General features: G+C 39.6%; 1 protein-coding gene across 1 annotated transcript; it reads left to right on the top strand.

The window, feature by feature from the left end:
* Nucleotides 1-39: 39 nt before the first annotated feature.
* Nucleotides 40-19,145, top strand: LOC117000812 (zonadhesin-like). The gene is made up of 20 exons (XM_033068844.1): nt 40-264; nt 878-1,054; nt 2,987-3,189; nt 3,483-3,627; nt 4,357-4,601; nt 5,229-5,393; nt 5,833-5,957; nt 6,674-6,942; nt 8,096-8,304; nt 8,773-8,914; nt 10,168-10,418; nt 11,005-11,134; nt 12,190-12,355; nt 13,551-13,724; nt 15,373-15,503; nt 16,384-16,583; nt 17,516-17,654; nt 17,965-18,093; nt 18,446-18,557; nt 18,894-19,145. The coding sequence occupies exons 1-20, from the start codon at nt 246-248 to the stop codon at nt 19,045-19,047; spliced, it is 3,285 nt and encodes a 1,094-aa protein (XP_032924735.1). The 5' UTR covers nt 40-245; the 3' UTR covers nt 19,048-19,145.
* Nucleotides 19,146-19,750: the final 605 nt, after the last annotated feature.

Genomic DNA, 19,750 nt, shown 5'->3' with positions numbered 1-19,750 from the left:
GGAGTTCATTCAGTGAGAGGGCTGACATCAGCTTTTCAAATAAGCTGGATAAAGTCTTGTGACGGAAATAAAATGAGCTTTTTTGTGCAGGGTTGTCATGTATTAATTTTCCACTGAAAATGTGATAGTAAGAGATGTGAAACGTGTTTGATTTGCTTGCTTTCCTCAGATGCTCCAGTGGTGGGACAGAAGAGCAATGTGATCCTGTGTTGGAGAGTGAAGCAAAGAAAAACACAGCATGTGGCATGATCACAGACCCAACAGGTAGTGTGTTGGTAGATCTCTGTGAGGCAGGTGATGGAGCATGGTTTAGCTTGTTTTGTCCCTTCTATATAGTCTCTTTTCCTAAGCTTATATTGGAAGTATATAAAACTGCCAGTAAGTGAATGGCCAATGTAAAACCCATAGGTGCCTGCCAGAATATGTCATCTGTTCAGACAGTGCCAATTTGTCCATGAATTTTATCTGAGAACATGTGCAGGGAACCATAGCTGCTCTTTGTGTTATGGTGACTTGTACTCTGCTTGCTAAAAAGAAATAGTGCAGACGGACTGTCTGTGTTTATTACAGATACTTTATCTGAAATTCTGTGCATGTTCCCTATAGTTGTGTATAGAATTAGTGCTTTTCCCAGGCAACAATGCTTAATTTATGTAAGTTGTGTTGTATCAATCATGTAAAAAAGAAGAAAACCTGACCCAGGGAGCCCATTCTCATACTGTGCATCATGTATCCATTTCAAGTACTGGATTAACTTACTTAGCACAGCCTGGAACACCCACAATGTGTTTGCTGTGACAGAAAATACATGGTGATCAGTCTTAACATTCCAGGGGTATTTTTTCTATCCTTCTATGTATCTTCCTTGATTTCACAGGAATCTTCAAGGACTGTCACTCGAAGGTGCCTCCACAGAATTTCTTTGAAAACTGTGTTTATGACATGTGTTTCACTGGGGGACAGGCAACCTCCTTATGCTATGGACTGCAGGCCTATGCTGAGTCGTGTGCCAATGCTGGGATATGCATAGAATGGAGGAATACTACTCTTTGCCGTGAGTGTTTTGATATAAATATCTATTCTGAATTTTAATTTCATTGTCCTTTACCTTTTACCATGCATGTTATTTCATTTTATGTAATGTTCTGAGTATAGTCGGTCTTTTATAATGTCTTGAGCCTGCTTCAGATTCAGCACCACTCCAGGATTTGTTGTATAAGCCACTTATATCGAGAACATTAGGATACATGCAGGTTAAATCCTTAAAGTTTCATCATATTTGTAATTTGCTATTTGTTTCTTGAAAAGTCTGGTTATGTTCAACCTTGTCTTTTGTGAACTTTTGCACTGGAGAAATAAATTCCTTTGCTTCAGTGAAAATCTACCATCCTCAATGTAAATGGAGCTGACAGTCCTCCACAAAACATGATTATCAATGGTCTTTGGTTAAAAAAACAAGAGACCTTGAAAAGCAGCTGTTTCTAGGAAGTGCTCTATTTCTCTCTAAAGCAAAGACATTGAATACTGTCACTTACTTATTGATTAATTCTCTTTAGAATGACCTTACGGCAATTTTATTATAATGAGCTCATATTTCTTAGAATGAAGCTTTCCGGGGGTCCCACTGGTGCTGATTTTAAGCAATACTGGACAGCTTTCTGCTTGTCACACCTAGAATCATAGACTCATAGAATAGTTTGGCTTGGAAAGGACCTTAAATATCATCTAGTTCCAGCCCTCCTGCCATGGGCAGGGATGCCCTCCATTAAAACAGCTTTCTCAAAACCCCATCCAACCTGGTCTTGAATAATTCCAGGAAGGGGGCATCCACAATATCTCTGGGCAGCATTTTCTAAAGGACATTTAAGTCCACAAACTACACACCTAGAGAAAAGAAATTCCTCTAAAGATCATCCATACTTAAATAAACCATAATTGTTTCTATGCTTTTTTTGACTTACATTAATTTTTATTATACCACTTACCACTGGATTATCTTTTACAGATCTGCACCTTTTTTCTTTTTTTTTTTCTTTTTTTTTTTTTTTTTTAATGTGAACAATTAGCTGTGCATTTAAACTAAACCATAAAAAATGGATAGGTTTGAGGAGTTGGTCAGTTTGGAAGAAGAATTATTGAGATAAAGCACCCAGTAAGTCAACTCTGAGAGGACAGAGCACAGAGAATTCTTACATAAAAAGAAGATAGAACAAGAAATGAGTGTCTGGCTCTCCAAATCAGAAAAAAGCTGTGGACATCCAGACTCCATAGTCTGAGGCTGTAGGCCAGGACCTTATAGTCTATGGCTTCATTATAGTAACAGAGGAAAGTCAGTAACATTAGAAAGACTGACTCTCAAGTGCTCTCTTCATCAGTGATTCAAATAAAAATTCAATTAAAGCCCTGACCAAGGGAAGGAAGTCTGGCTAGATGACTGGAGATGTCAGCTGTAATTGTCTGACAGGACTAAGAGATCCTGTTGTAGGTACAGAAATAAATGAGAGTCATATGTAGTGGTTTTTAACAGAATCCAGCCAAACCCATGTTTTTCTGTGTTTTTTTAGATGACAGAAATGGACAAATTATTTCTGTAAAATATAATGTTATCCCTGGGGACCATGTTTGGTGTGATAGATGCCCAATTCTACCATAAGTGGAAGGGGTATGAAAGTATATTGTTCACAAGGAGTCTCAGTGAAAGACAGAGTGTGATTTTTGTTCTATTTTGGAATATATAGCAGATGCTCAAATAGTAACTACAGTAATAGGGACATATCAACTGGTATGGCAAAAATTCTTCTATTCCCATTACTGGGTCACTTTATGCCTTTAAATCAGCAGAAAAAGGTTTTTATACTCAGCACTCTCCTGTCAGACTTTCTAACAGCCATTTTGTATATTTTAAGGAGCAAACAATGAAAGCATCAGGAAAACCTTTATTATGATTGTGCCCTTTAGAGTGATCTTATTTTTTCTCTTTATTTAGCAATGTCCTGTCCTGGAGGCAGCATTTACAAGAGCTGTGGTACTAGGTGTCCCTCTACCTGTTTGAACACCTCAGCAGCTGATTCCTGCAGTTCTTTGCCAGTGGAAGGTTGCTTCTGTAAGGAAGGCTATGTTTTGAGTGGAGACCAATGTGTGCCAGAAAGCAACTGTGGTTGTGTTGATGAAAATAACCAGTATCACCAGGTAAGTTACATTAGATCTTAAAGAAAAAAACGAAAAAAACAAAAACAGGTCATCTCAATCACTGTGAGGGGAAAACCATATTAATAACACTACACAATTCATATTTACACCATTAATAATTTCAAAATAGACTTACTTTGTCAACTTTCTTGGTCCATGAGGTGTGGGACTACAATTGCCCGAATTATAATATATCATGCACATTCAAATGCTAATAATTTGATTTTTCCTTATGGTTTTACCTTCCTATTTATCTTATAATAAATACTTCTACACTCTTTCTTCCCATGTAGCTGAATGAAAGCTGGTTCACCCGCTACCCCTGCACTGAACGCTGCACCTGCAAGGCGAATAAGACCATTGAGTGCAAACCCTGGGAGTGTGGCAGCCAAGAGGAGTGCAGTATTCAGGATGGTGTGCTGGGCTGTCATTCCAATGGTGAGTGCTGCCTGAAAATCACCCCAATGTCAATTCCATAATTGGATCCTCGTCTCCTTCTAGCTTTATTATAAATATCTTTTCTTATGGGACAGTAAAGAAGTCTCGACTGACTGCTGCCAGTGCTAAGAGATGAAAATGCATGTTCTGTCTTGCAAGCACAGATGCCCTTCTGTTGTAGTGGATATCAGCAAAAACTGATGCCGCCCAAAGTTTGCAAGATTGCTTGGATTCTATTTGTCCTGATAATGAAAATTCAAGTACCACATCACCAGTACTGCAAGCTTTAGATTTGGTTGCATTTCTATGAGAATTGTGTCTCTGTGGGCCTGCATAATGACAAGAGTATTGATGTATATAGATGCAATTTTAGTTGCTTTTATATTTACATCTACATTTATACAGTTAATTATGTATTTTTATATAGATAAGTAAAAAAGCTCTGTATTACTCTCAACTATATTATAAATCATAGCTACAACAGCATATAGAAATATATAAAAAATTTTATTTTGTATATAATTTGCAAATTAAATTCAGGAGATGCTTTCTGGAAACATCTTATTTAAAAATAGGTTTCATTGGCATGAACACGAGATGCATCTCTGAAAGTTTGCCCACATAATAATGATCAGAATGAGGTTGCTCCGCTTATGCAAACTGCTTTGATCAGCTGAGGCCATGGTGCAATCCAATACAAAATTCTTAGATCTTTTTTTTTGCCTTCAGGTCAAGCAACATGTCTAGTGGTAGGAGATCCCCATTATTTCACTTTTGATGGAATGAAGTACACTTTTGTGGGAACCTGCACCTACACTTTGGTTGAGGTTGTCAACACTGCCACCAATGTCGTTCCTATAACTATACTTGGCAAGAATGAAGACAGGGGACTAAGAGGGGCCACTTACCTGAAAGAAGTCTACATAGATGTGTATGGTGTACGAATCACCCTTCAGAAAAACCAAGGAATCCTGGTAGGTGGAGGTGCTCTTCTTTCTGGCAAGAGGTATCTCAAGATTAGCTCACTTAGAATAACTGTAGCAAAAAGGATCTTCACATTTCCTAAGGAACATGTATGCATATGCTTAACACTTGTGGGCACCCCCATTAAGTGGATGTCATAAGGAAATAGATTTTCTCACTAGCCTTCTGGTTTGGGTTTACTATTCTATTGTCCATATTTTAGAGTTGAAATACAGGGCCTCAGACCAGGAAACTATTGCCTGAATTAAAATATGGGACTCCCCACTTCAACAACTTTTATAAACCCAGTCACCTATAGCAAGCAAGACATAATGTATCAGTTTAGAGTAACATAAGGAGCCATGGCAGTACTGGAGGCAGGGAATCTACCCCACGGGTGAGAAAGAACTTGCTCACTACCAGAGATCTTTCCAGTTCCCTGTTAAAAGCACAGGATACAAACCCTGCCCAGCCCTCCTCAGCTAAAAGGCTGATTCCTGCAACTCATAGTTGGAATATGCAAGGTAGAAATGTAAAGAGCTAAAACTGTCACAGAGAAATCTTCAGCACTGATAGGAATATACATTGTGAGTTTTAATGGAAGAATGTCCATACTGACAAATGACACATCTCTCCAGCTGAACAATGAGAGAGTCTACACTCCAGTGCAGAACCGACTGCAAAGTGTGTCCATTGAAAGTGTTGGCAGATTTATAGTAGTGGAAACTGGCTTTGGTGTGACAGTGAAATTTGATGGCAATCACCATCTGGAAATCACCCTCCCACGCTCTTACTTCTCACAGGTAAGATTTAGTATACAAACATCTGGAGTTGTTTCAAAACTGTTTCTTTGTGCATTTACTTCTAGTTCCTTTTATTCTTGTGTTTTGCTGTTGCATCTTTCTTTGTAGCTGTATTGTACCACATGTAACTTTTTTCCGTTCTATTTTTCTCTCTTCACAACAGTTTCTTTGTGTTCCAAGGGATAGTTAAAGAAAATTACCTGTCTAGGGGAGTACTTCTAACTTAGAGAAATAAATAACTTGAAGCCTTAGGAAATCACAGATTTACTGTAATTTCTGATTCTGTCTCCATGGGTGCAGTCAGAATGTCTGAAATGTCTGCTAGAGGATTGGTTGTTGTTGATTTGGTCACATTATCTCATAGACAATGAACATGAAGTTATTGGAGAAGTTGACGCAAAGAGGTCATGCTTAGAATATGTTTTTTTTTCCTCTGCAGGTGCATGGCATGTGTGGAAATTTCAATGGTAATCATGAAGATGATCTGTCCTTGACCAATGGTACACTTGTCACTGCCCCACAGTTTGGAAACAGCTGGGAAGTGGAGACAGACAGTGATAAGGGGTAAATGTTAAAAAAATTTCATACCTCTCATCTTGCTTCAGGAAATAGTGAATTGTTTTCAATTGTTTCGACTGTCTGCTACTTTGTAATATATAAGCACTGTATGCCAGAGCTTCCTCTTCTTGAACTTGTAGCTCAAAACGCACCATCCCCACAGGAAACCGCTGCACAGGCCACAGGAAAACCACAGCTGTTCTATCAATTAACACACACACTTGGAGAATGAGTCTTTGGGGCAGTCCACAGTGCAGACTGTGTATTTCACGCTGGTGACACCCAGAGCAAGATGATGGTGCTGGGGAATGGTGAGGGCCAGCTGCTCCCTGGCAGACAGGGAGCCGTATGTGACAACACAGCTGAGAACACTGTGGCCCCAGCAGCCAGGGGCCATCCCACTCCACCAGAGTGAGGCAAACAGGGGAGCCCCACAGATGGAAGCCAAGATCAGCCTGGCTCAGTTCAGGTTGCCACACAGAAATTTGCAGTGATGAGACAGATCCAAGGTCAGGCTATGAAGTCAGTCCTCTAGTCAGGGTCAAGTTCAATGAGAGTAACAGGTGTCAGACACAGCATGGTCATTATCAGGCAGGTCTACTTCTGCCCAGTCTTTCATCTGTTGACAGAAGGAAGTGTCCAACCTTTTCTTCTTTTCAGTGGAAAGAAACTTTTCAGTTTCAGTCTGTGTTATAGCAACCTGTGTCTGTGCTTTCTTGCAGTTGTTTGCCAGACTTAAGAGAAGATGATGAACCTCCTTGTACTACTGAGAGTAAACAAGACATTGAAAGACAGTGCAATGTTCTAAAATCAGACAAATTCAAAGAATGCCATAGTCTGGTCAACCCTGATGACTTCATAGACATCTGCATCTATGATATGTGCCGGTATGATGGAATGAAGTCTGCTCTCTGCGACATAGTTCAAGTCTATGTGGACACCTGCAAGAGCCATGGCATCACCATTAAATGGAGGAATAGCACATTCTGCCGTAAGTACACAAGCAATTGAAAAAACTGAAACTTGAATGACTGACAGCATGCAAAAATTAGCACAATTAATTGAACTAGTTACATAAAAGAAAATTAAATCTAAATTCTTACAAAATGCAATTACACTATCCTGACTCCATTGCTGCACTGAACTGTGTTCACATTCAAAAAAACCCAGAGATAACTCAGAACTAGACAAGTTATGGATATTGATATAATGGCATTGGTAGCAAAAGAAATATTGTAGTGAACCTAAAATGTAGAAATAATATAACCAGAAGACTAAAAGAAAGGAAGATACTGTGCTAGGACACAGAACTCAATACGACTCACTGTGATTTGAAGAAAAGCTGTCAATTTGCTCAGTGGTTTATTATGAACCCTGTTCTCAGATTACCAGGGTATATGCCTCACTCCACTCTTTCAACAAAGCTACAAACAAGTTATGTAAAAATTAGTAAAGATCATGTGATGGGTTTTTTTACAATTTAGTATTATACTGTGGGATTATCATATAATGTTGTGGAGGACAAAAAAGTTAGCTGGTTAAAAGCCAATTCAGGTGAATGTTTAACAGATCAATCAGAAATCCCTAGCTGCTTCCTTGCCGTGAGTGGAGGAAAATACTGGACTAACAAACTTTTTGCCATGTTACACTGTTTCTTGAACTGTCCTATTGTGCACATCCAGTCATTGGAATAAATAGGGTTTAGAGCTAGATGAACCTGCAGTCTGAGAATGCATATCTGCTGCTCTTGCATGTCTGTAGTTAAGCTAAATTTAAACCTGATTTGTATCAATGGAGGGTTGAATATTTTAAGGAATTTGCCTTTGAGAGTCTCATTTCTAGCAGTGCCCAAAGAAGCCTTTGCAGCTGAATTGGAATACTGAATCTGGATAATCTAGAGCCAGGTAGTTCACTCATACATGTAATAAAACTGAATAAGCAGTTCCAGAAAGCATTCTTTGTTCTGATTTTTGTTGCTTTGGTCTTTTAAAGTAAAATATAAAAATAAAAACCAGCTGATGATCAAAATCAGCTATTAAAAGGCAGTTCTGTCCCACCATTCCATAAGCCAAGGTGTAGCTTTCAGTGTTTGCAGTGCACTTTGTAAATGCATTTAATGACACTGGCTCTGTTCTCCCACACAGCACTGCCCTGCCCACCCCGGAGCCACTACAAAGACTGTGTCTCTCCCTGCCCATCAACATGCAGTGACATTTTTGCCTCTTCGCTTTGTGAGAAGACAGAAGAGTGCACTGAAGGCTGTGAATGTGATGATAATTATGTGCTCAGCAATGGCAACTGTGTGCCTCTCAGCAGCTGTGGCTGCAGGGATGATGACAACAATTACTACACTGTAAGTAGTTTGTGGAGCAAATCTCTGACTTCAAAACTTGTAAAAAATTGGTGTCCTGTCCATCTTAATATGAGAGAGAGATCAAAGACTTCAGGATCTACCTCTTTAATACCTTTCATTTGATTAGTAAAAGCTGCTACCTTGGGTATTAGGAGATACAGAAGCTTGCCTGGTACATTGCACCTGAGGCCAAAACCGAGGCCTATTTTAAAACATCAATTGATCAGACTTTATTCAGGTAGCCTGTCCTAGTCTGGTTTTGTGTTCAAATTCTCATGTTGAAGACAGTAAGATAATGGACTGAGATCCCCTCTCACAGGATTTTGGTGAGACTAATCAAGTAGTTGTGAAATTGCCACCCGGACAAGGCTGCACCTAGCTAGTGTCCCCAGCCGTGGCTATAGAACTTCCACTGCCCTGCAAAGCTGAGCACCTTGATAACCTATTATTAACACAACTTGTGTCCAGGCTGGGGAGACATGGCTAACTCCACACTGCACCCAAAGATGCCAGTGCCAGAAGAACGGTGTCATCAGCTGCAAGAGCTATAGCTGTGATTCTAGAGAAACCTGCATGATCAAAGATGGAAAACACAAGTGCAATCCAACAGGTATGCACAGCAGGTCTTCACCTGGGCTTCACTTGAAGGCTGCAGAAGGGAGAATGTGGGTGTTCATACTTTCTTTCATGGCAATTCCATTCTTTCTTGGGGAAAGAAGGCAACTCTGACAGTTTTGTTGACAACATATTATTGAATACAAAAAGACCTCAGTTCTCATAACCGAAGTTCCTATTCCATGCAGAGAATTTGTAGAAGGAAATGGATGCCTGGGTATAATTTACTTCTATCTGGAAATTTGACAGTTCAGTCTGACTAGTTGGAATAAAAATTCTTTTAAAAAATTCTCACTGTTGAACCCAAAACTCAGTTTGTGAATCCTATCACAAAGACCCTGTTTTTCCCATTGCATGTTGATTTGAGAACAGGAAAAAAAAAACCAAAAACTGATAAGCAAAACCAGGACAGAGCAGATCTGCACAGATATATGATAGACCAGTCAGAGGACTTTGGTGCTTTTCATTCAATATCTGTGTTGACTAGCCAAAGTTAATCCCATATTCTCTAGGTAGATTGCATTGATTAGGAGAGAACTTGTTTCATAGTGTCCCTACACTTCAGTTTCAAAGAATAACCTGGCATCAGTCCTACTGCATTGAGAATCAATACAAAAGCATAAGGCAAATCAAATGTCCCCCTGCTACATTTTGGCAAAATATCTGAGCAGAGGCACCTCAGCAATTTTAAGGATAGCCTTTCCTATGCCTTGCTCCCAGCATAATGGTTTACTCTGTGCTCAGTGGTCAAGGAGAATGCATAGATGACAGTCACTGTATCTGATTGTTAGGTCTGGTTAACCAAATGATCAGTTTAGTAACCTCAGAAGAAATCAGTGACAGCACTGAGTCAGCCAAAATTAAACGTCGCTTTTCAATTTTGTAACAACACACGGCAGAAGTTATGAAAACACATCTCTTAGGAGGCCACTTCAAGCTGTGCTTGTGTCAGAGTCCTTCCTCTGCAGAGGGCCAATGTGCTCAATTTAGTCTCAGTAAATTCTCTAAACCCTAATGTCCTGCTTCAGCTCAGTTAGCTCACAATAATTCTTAGTAAAGGAATGAGTTTTTCTGTCCATCTCTCCATTTGAGTGTCCATTCACTAGAGTGAAGCCTGAGCACCCATCTTTACTTTCAGACCTGCATGCTAGCAACAATCATTTCTATCTAACAGTTTGGACCAATCTAGGCATGGCATCTGGCACATTCACGTTTAGACTGGAGAGTAATGAAGCTCTTCCCTTGCAGGTTTTGGGAAATGCCAGGTGATGGGTGACCCACACTACATCACCTTTGATGGGCTGGTGCACCACTTCCAAGGGAAATACACATATATTCTGGCTCAGACCATCCCTGACCTACCTGACACTCTGGCACAGTTCAGCATTGAAGGCACGAACTCTCCTTTACGTGGAAGTCGGCGTATTACTTACCTGAAAGAGATGCTCATCAATGTTTACAACCACACAGTGCGATTCAGGCAGAACAAGCAGATTCTGGTAAGTCCTTTCCTGACTGCAGAGCACAGAGGAATGCCCTCCCTTGAAGTAAAACATCTCTGAGTAATGGACTTTTTTAAAAAAATTAAAGTATTAAAGTGAACTCTGTTATTACAGCAGAGCAGTGAGGCAACCGCAAATGAGATTTTCAGTTGTGTCGAGTCTTTTTTCTCCACAACTATGAAAGATATAATTTTACATCAAACAAATAAATCAATAAATACAGTTTTAGCAATGAAACCCCAAATAGCCTAAGGCTAACAATAAAACCAATTTTCATCAGTGGTTTTATGCTCGGATAATTAAATTTCCTTCCTCTTTATTGGTGTGTAAGAGCATACATAGCTGCTATATTACATTTTTAGCTCAATAATAGAAATTTCTTGGGATGACATGAAAGTACTGTGTTCAGATCACTTTCCTTAATACATTATTTTGTTAACTTATAAAAATAAATGCTTTTAAATTACCTAATATATTTATCATAACACCGGAGATGTATTGGATTGTAGCATTGACCTCTACTGAAACCAGGTTTTAATTTGGCCTATATATAATGAATTTTAATTTTTTCATTCCGTGTTAGTTGGATGGTGTGAGGGTGTGGCCCCCTGTTCGACCCCATGAAGGCATTCGTATATATCAGAGGACAACAAGAATTTACCTGGAGACAGATTTTGGCTTATACCTGAGCTTTGATGGCAATCAAAATGCAGGTGAGTGATATTAAAAACTGTGCAGAAATATTTATGCACTGCCCCCCAAAAATGTTCTCATTCCAGAGGAGGTCTAAACCCAAGGCAAAACTTGAAATCTTCACCCTTTGCACTTCTGGTCCTTTGTGATATAAAATATCAGAAAATAAGCAGAAAATACCAGAAAGAAGTGTTTCCCATGAACTAGAAAAAAACATAAAACTGGTATTTCTCTGTCTGGATCCCACTGAAGTTAGGAGGAATGAGTGGTAGAGTCAGACTGTCATTCATTTTTTTCATGTTAAGTAAGGTCTGAATGATAAAAACAAAAGCAAATCACTTCAAATTGTTAATTGGGATAATGGGGCAAAATCTGGATCTGCCCCTTTGCCAGCTGAACCCAGTCACAGGAGTCGTAGGACTGAGATCCTCAAGCTATACACTGTATGTATCATTTTGCATGCTTCCTCTCAAGCCTACTCCAGATAATCCCATTCTTTAGTGTTTGTCAGGACTTTCACAGGGCATATGCACAAGTCACTCATGTAAGCTGGACACATGATACCTCTTCTGACCAAAGCAAAGTTGTCCCTGATTGACAACAGTGTATAACTAGAGTATTTCTGAGTGCATGATGAAAGTGTCAGGCTATTTATTTACGTGACCATCATTCCAAACCCTGAAATTCCAACTGGAGAAAGCAAATCCCTGTCTATAGAAATCCATTTCTCAGTGATCGAGTGGATTGTAAATGAAGGGCAAAAAGTGGGTGATGCATTCCATTTGTGGCAAAGCAGTAAGCAGCATGCACTAAGAGCAACCTGCCAGTGGTCTAATGTTATATAAAAACCTATGAAAAATTACTTTTTTCATGATCCACGTTGCAGAGCACAGAAGCATGTGTGAACAGGTATGTTCAGGGCTGTGCTCTTGTGCTATGTATTAAGTCCGTGTTACATTACCATCTGCAATCTGAATCATGACATGTGGCACTTGGCACTGATTTCCACCTCTTCCATACACTCAGTGGCAACAATTTCTATGTAACAACTTTTTTTCCTTCTGACTTTGCCTAGACATAAAGCTGGCTACCACCTACAGAAGCAGAGTGGAAGGCTTGTGTGGTGACTTTGATGGGAGATACAGAAATGACTTCACAAAACCAGATGGTGTTCGGGTGAGCAACGTGAATACATTTGGTGAAAGCTGGAAAGTCCCTCTGAAAAGAAGCTCTCGTGTCAGGTACCTGATTTGCTATTTAATATCCACAGCAAGCACTGCCACTAGGAGTGAGTGAATTAAGTCAAAGTTAACCTCTAGGAATAACTACACTGTCTCATTTCTGTCTTATCTTTCTTCTTCCTTTTGTTTGTGTGTAGGGACTTTTCTGTCTGGCCAAAAGAGGCCTGAACTCTCAGTGCATGACCCCAGTTCTATGTCCCTGTTTGGAGTCACAGTCATTACAACTGTTAGGGCACAGGAATGAATAATATCTTTGCCAAGCTCATGGCAAAGATAAATACATATTCTGGATGGGTCTGAGTGAGTGCAAATCCTGATTCAATGTCAGTCTTACCTCTGAAACGTGAAGGTAGCTTTGAAATCCATCAACATAAATTCACAGTTCCTCCCAGAAAAGGTCCTTGAACAGTCTGATTTTCTTGCTTGCACAGCTACCTATTTTTTTTCTGCCAGTACACATAAAGTAAGGGCATTATTTTGGTTGTACATGAGTATGATACTTGTGGTCAGAAAAATTCTGTGCTAATTAGTCCACACACAGCATTGAAAAAGATTTTTCGTGTTTCCTTGAGGTTTCCTTCCTTCCTGCCTTCCTACCTTTCTTCTTGTTGATTTGAAAGCCCTTTGGAAATTGCTTAGCTACTAATACATTGCTTTTTCAGAAGAAAATGGAACTATATTAGCTGTCTGGCTATATATTGGCTGCAAAAATTTGCCTGCCAGAATAGCAGAAAGCAATATATGGGGCAGTGTTGAACATAAGGCTCTGGAGGCTGTGCCCAAAGGAAAATTCTGGCATTTCAGGCATGCAACCAGTTGATCAGTGAAAGTGAACATATAGCCAAGAAACAGGGCTTTATTCCAGCTGCATCCTTCTGACTAACATTCAACTTTTCATGAATAGATTGGATGGAGGAGGCACTGGATAAAACATATACCATGCATAATTTTCAAAGAGATAACTGGAGATATCCTATTTACTTTAAAACTCCATAAATCTCTGAGATAGTAGAAAGTGTTCCAGTACATCTTAGATTTGTTCTGTCTTCTTCCCATTCAGGATAAAGCATGAAAGATAAATAAGCTTACATTTACACCACAAGGCAGAAGTATTCTTGCATTGTTACTCAGAGTAGTACCATGAATGCTGAATGTACACAGAACACTGATTATTTCATAATGACTTCATTTACAGACGAGATGTCATCTCAGATGAGTCTGAGGAGGAACCAGATCCAGGGCTGTTCCAAGGTTGCAATGAAAATCAGCTGGAGCAGCAAAACACAACTACAAAGTGTCAAATCCTGACTGACTTGAATGGTCCTTTTGCCAAATGTCATTCTGCAGTCAAACCAGATTTCTATTTCACGTAAGTGTCTACTGCAGACAGTTGTTCTTCCATTTGCAAAATCATCTTGGCAATAGTTTCTGACAAGAACTATCTTCAGTCATCTGGAGTCTCCAGGATATTAATAGGAGTGGAGGATAACAAGTGTCTTTGTAGAACTGGACCCAGTGATTCCATTATTGATATATTTACTTCTCCTTACTTTTAAATAGTTGTGATTATCTTTCATCTATTCAACATTTCACTTCTTTGCTAGCTCTACAAAGCAGCTTTCCTCTTTTCCCACACAGGTTAAGCAACAGTGTTAAGCGTTATTCCTGGAATTTCCAATGTGTTTACAGTTCTCATCCACATTCAGTAAGAATTTAGCACCTGGTTCTATTGGGTTGCAGTTCTAGCTTCATACAATCTGTATTTTGCCATAGCCAAAGGCTGAAGCTGTCAGTGACACTTCTTGAATTTTTCATGGAGAAGTACAAAAACCAGTTTAGTTAAGAGTAACTAAGCTGGTATCTTCAGGAAAGTTCCCTCTGCTGTGTTTCAAGGTTGCTCTGCCTCCTACATGTACAACTCCAACATACCTAATTCTGAGCTGTATTCATCTCCATCTTTCATCCTTCATCCATCATCAGTCACATATTTGCCAAGTTTTCTTTAGTTACATAGTTATGCCTAATGTTTAAAGACAGATAATGCCCACCCCGAAGTCCTTCTTATCTCTGAGAAGAAGGTTAGCAGTATCTTAAGCCAAATAAAGTGGACTGCTGGATTCAATGTGTATACCTATATCTGTATCTATAGGTTATATATGGATGATATAGATAGATGTAGATGTAGATGTAGATGTAGATGTAGATGTAGATGTAGATGTAGATGTAGATGTAGATGTAGATGTAGATGTAGATGTAGATGTAGATGTAGATGTAGATGTAGATGTATCTCCAGATTATTAACATAAGCCTACTTTTCTTCTCACTCTAGAATTTGATTGGGCAGCCTGTTCTACCTGCTTAGTGGTTGCCCTGATTTTTCTGAGGTGCTGCATATTTGCAGATTCCATTCATCTTGGATCTTCAGACCATGAATGCTCAAATGATGAGCAAAACTGAGAAGGTAGCACTAACAAACAAACACTAGATAAAGCAGAATTCTGTGTCAACATTCAAGGCACATGGATGTGGGCAGGGTAGCCATGTATTGAAAGGAGTGTGTAGTTCAGTTGTAACATTTAGCAACATGAAAAAGTGCTCTATAAGCAAGATGCATCCTGAAACAGAAGCAGAGAGTAAAGAAGAACTTACTGTGTTAAGTCAGGTAACTCTCTTCATTGCTTGGTCCAAGGGAGGCTTGGATTGCTTATAAGGAAAATTTTCTATTTAGGGCCATAGCTTAGTGGTGGACCTGGTAGAATTAGGTTAAAGGTTGGGCACGATTATCTTGGAGGCCTTTTTCAGCTTTTAATGATGTTATGATCCTATATAGACACCTCACACAGCAGCAGCAGCTGCACAAAAATGACCTTATCTTCCCAATTATGTACTTTTATTCCTCTGTTTCCTGTCAGCCAGATACTGGAAAACAAAACTAACTGGGAGTTGGGCAGAAAAGCAGATGAAAACAACCAGTAACAAATGTACTGGGAATTAATGTTTTCTCATGTTGCACACAGGAGCTGCCTGTTCGACATGTGTGTGGAAGGAGATGAGGCTGATACCTTGTGCCGCAGTCTGGAGGAGTATGTGCTGGCTTGTCAGCAGCAAGGAGTCAGCATGGATGGCTGGAGGCAACAGTCAGAGTGTGGTAAGCACAGGAAGAAACAGAAAGTAGGGATTCTACCTACAGGACTCTTAGAATCTGAAATTTAAGCCTTTTCTTATATCAAATCTTCTTACGGAGCAAAAACATCATGATTCACACTCCACTCACCCCTCACAGTTAAGCACATTTGTTTTTCTGGACTCTCCTCTGTGTCCTATGCTGACTTCTGCATTTAAAATCCAACTTGGAGAGATACTTGGGAAATCAGCTGTCAGCCCTCTGTCACCAGAAGTTTTGTGAGTGAAAAGATGTCCACATTCCCAATGGGACAAAAAGTTTAAATTTTGGACACCATCACAGGCTACAAATCTGAAATTTAATTTCAAACTCTCTTTAAATCTACAAAGTATAATAATTGTCTTTTTTGCCTGTGAAATTTCAAGATTAAAAAAGAAATTCAACAGAAAACTCAATACTTTTCAGCCTAAAAAATGCTGAAATAAAAATTATAATCATCTCAAACGTATTTCCCCCCCTCCTTTTGTTTTTTTAAGTTCAGAGATTCAACAAACCATATTTTCCCTGTGTCTGATATGGTTAGGTAACTTTGTATTTCTGGTGAAACACAGTTCCCAAAGTTGTGGAACAGCTCTGACACTTCAGGGATGGCAACCCTGGATGTGTGAGAAGTTGTTTTGAGATCAGTGTATACCAGGAATGAGAACACAGTATACAAATAGCTTTGATGATGCATTTCCTGACTTTTGAGTTCTTTACTTACAACTTCAATACTATTATATAGGTATGCACATCTATGTGTTTGTATTTATCATTTTGCCTCCTACAAAATGGATCAGAAAGTGAATTCTGTAAGTAAGTAACACACAGCAGCCTGGTGTAACTGAACTCCTTATTTTTACAGCTATATCATGCCCTGCCAACAGCAAATACAGCTCATGCATGTCTGCATGCCCAGCGTCCTGCAACGACCTGACCAGCCCCTCTGAGTGTGAATCACCCTGTGTTGAAGGCTGTGAATGTCTCCCTGGTTATGTTCTTAGTGGCTTTGACTGTGTGCCTTACAAACAGTGTGGCTGCACATATCTTAACAAATACTATGAGGTATGGTCGCTCTGTGGGTCAGACAGCTCCCACAGCACTAAACAGTATTTTTTCCTTTTAGTTATTTTGACTCTCTCCTCATAATCTTCAGCATGTAATTTTGCAGTAGAAACATTAAAAACAAAGAGCAATTGCTTAATAAAATTCTGGTTTCTGGAGAAAGGGTAGAGAGGTCAAGATCTCTTGGTCTCTCTCTGAAACTCTGCCTGGCAGTCCAAAGCAGACATTTGGAGAAATTATGTTATTAAATTCATTTTAATTCTTGACCTTTATTACACTCATAGGCTCTAAAGTTTACAACACAGCAGCTACAGAAAAATTCTGTGCATCACTGTGGCCTTTTTCCTCGAAGTGGAGAGTGGTTTAGGCAGGGTTGAGAGTCTGTGGAGTTGGATAAGACATGAAAAGAGCCCTGAGCAAAACTAGGTTCTGAGGAGAATCCTCCACTGTCACTGCAGGATAGAACAACTCCATTATCTCACAGATTTCTGGTTAACCACTAGAGATTTGGTACAAAAAAGGGCTAAGCCAGTAAAGACAGTAAAGATTTACTATTAACATGTGGCACTTTTAAGAAAAATGGCAAATAACATTTCCACATTGCCTTGGAAGTATGATGTGATTTATGTGCCACTCATCTCTAGCAACAGTTGACCATTTTTGGTTACCCTGCCTGGGGCCAGGATCTCATGCTTCAAATCTTCTTTTGCTTTCTTTCTTGGGCCATCCCCGAGTTTCAAAGAGCTGCATTAGTAAACTTCTTGCTTTCTATTTTTTTTACAAGTTACTTTTAAAAAAAAACCCAATCTGCCCTATTTCCGTTCATCAGGAAAGCATTGAAGAGAGTATAATGAGGGTTCCAGTGCTATATTCATGAGTTTTTTTGCTGATTTTATTTGGTCTTTTTTAACATCTAACTCCTGGTCTTCCAGATTGGAGAAATATTCACCACTGATGACTGCTCTCAGAAATGCCAGTGCACAGAAAGCTCCACTGTTTCCTGCTATGATGAAGTGTGTGGGTCGGTTGAAATTTGTGGCATTTCAAACTACAGTCGTGGATGCTACAGGAGTGAGTCACATTGTCTTGGATGCTATGAAGTCTTGACTAACTTTAAAGGGCATCACTGGGTTGGGGATAGTTGCAAGAGAGAGTGTACAGAAGAAAACCATGCAAAGGATCTTGCTCTGATGTTTCACTGGAGAAACAGTGTTTCCTACTGAAGAGACAGTGTTTCTTTCCCTTATTGGCATTGACAGATACGAGAAACATGCTAAAGTACAGGGGATGTGCAGCATTAGGAGTCAGCATAACCTAAGCAAGAATGGTTCTCTTTAGGGTTGGATTATCTGAGAGTCATGTGTTTCTCCTTTTTTCCCAGGTGGCCCATGTATGCCAAACCCTTGTGCAAATGATGGCATTTGCTCTGAAACTTCCAACAGCACCTCCCTCTACTTCTGTGAATGTTCAGAACTCTACACAGGACCAACCTGTGAGGCTGAAAAATTAGGTAATAAAACTATTCTGGATTTCCCTGTCTGCATTAAACACATCATTTTCAAAAATGGATGTTGTTATGGAGAAGGCTGGCCTTGCTCTTCATTTTCATGATGAAAGTTAGTAACTCAGTGGGTGAGAACCTTTGGTCATCCAAGCAGACAGAAGGGTCAGAAGTCCAGTGGAGAGGTACCAGAAAGCAGGATAGCAGGGCTTGGTACAGCACACAGGACCTGGGTCTGACACCCCTCCAGAAAACCACAGAGAACACAATAAAACCAAACAAGCAGGCAAGGGTGGAGAAAAAACATTTCTGTTCACAGCATGGTTAGCTTTCAGTGACCAGGCTCTTGTTTGTTCTTCAGTTGAAGAGCCTGACACAGAGGGTTCGAACAACACAGTTGCCATCGTCATCGGAGTTGTGGCAGTTGTAGCTGTCATTGCCATTCTCATCTCCTCCGCTGTGTGCCTGTTCAGGTAAGGCTTTTCCCAGCTTTGCTACATTCAGCAAAGACACCTCTTTTAGCACCAGTAAACCTCAAAACTCCCATCTGCCACACACCTGCAAGACCAGAAAGGAACCACAACATTGGGGATCTCTTCTGAGGAATCTGAGGAAAAACTTACCTTTTTTATTTTAATCAGGAATGAACATATGCCACTTCTTTTACACAGGGCATATGCATCACTTATCATAGAACTCTAGCTTCTCCGAAACCCATTTCCATTCATGCTCACAACATTGTTTGATCTCTACTATAAATAAGAATAGAAATTAAAATAGGTTTTTCTTTTTTTTTTTCCGTTGTACAGAAGGAAGAGAAAGGTGGATTCAGCTACAGTATCAAGGGATTCTTCTTTGAAATGGTCCAGGGATGAATTGGATGCCAGAGTACGTGAGCAGGATTATGGCTGCATCATGAATAGTGCATTTGATCAAAATGAATCCCCAAATACACACCTATAATTAACAATATTATTCCTATTCATTTGTCATACCTTTTGTGCTTGTATTTTAATTGTATTTCTAATACTTTGAGAAGAATAATAATAAATTTATCATTGCATTTGTTGAAAATCTTTGAAATTGTTCATTTAAAATATCTCTCAGATCTCACATTGTAGGTCCAAACTGAAATATGTTCTAACTGACAGAAGAGACTCTGTTATCTTCAAAGGATGTTTGAAAAACACAAATTCCGGACAGACCTTGATGGCACAATTGTGCTGCACAACATCACATACACACCTCTGAGAGATGTACAAACCATAGACTGATGGGGTCAGAATTCAAACTGAAAGAGAGGTTAGATATCAGAAAGTAGGTTTAAGTTAGCTTTTGGAAAGAAATTCCTTACTGTGAGAGTGGTGAGGCACTGGAATGACTTATCCAGAGAAGTTGTGGATGCCCTGTCCCTGAAAGTGTTCAGGGCCAGAGCCAGGTTGGAGGGAGCTTTGAGCATTCTGGTCAAATGAAAGGTGTCCCTGTCCATGGCAGGGGATTGGAACTGGATGATCATTAGGTTCCTTCCAAGCCAAACCATTCTATGATTCTACAAACTAGTTATAGCATCCTATGCAGGTCTTAATGAGATTTTATCCAAATCCTTTCATGGGGAGGGCATTAGTTGATTGACATGGACACAGTTCTTTACCCCTCTTCTGGTAAG

Source organism: Catharus ustulatus, chromosome 10 (assembly GCF_009819885.2).
Source record: "Catharus ustulatus isolate bCatUst1 chromosome 10, bCatUst1.pri.v2, whole genome shotgun sequence".
In the NCBI taxonomy this organism is placed as follows: domain Eukaryota; kingdom Metazoa; phylum Chordata; class Aves; order Passeriformes; family Turdidae; genus Catharus; species Catharus ustulatus.
This window is presented reverse-complemented; position numbering and strand designations above follow the sequence as displayed.

Coding starts and splice junctions, on each gene's coding strand:
- LOC117000812 (XM_033068844.1), top strand. Junction 5,394..5,832: donor CACGCTCTTACTTCTCACAG/GTAAGATTTAGT, acceptor TTTCCTCTGCAG/GTGCATGGCATGTGTGGAAA. Junction 18,094..18,445: donor CTGTGAGGCTGAAAAATTAG/GTAATAAAACTA, acceptor TTTGTTCTTCAG/TTGAAGAGCCTGACACAGAG.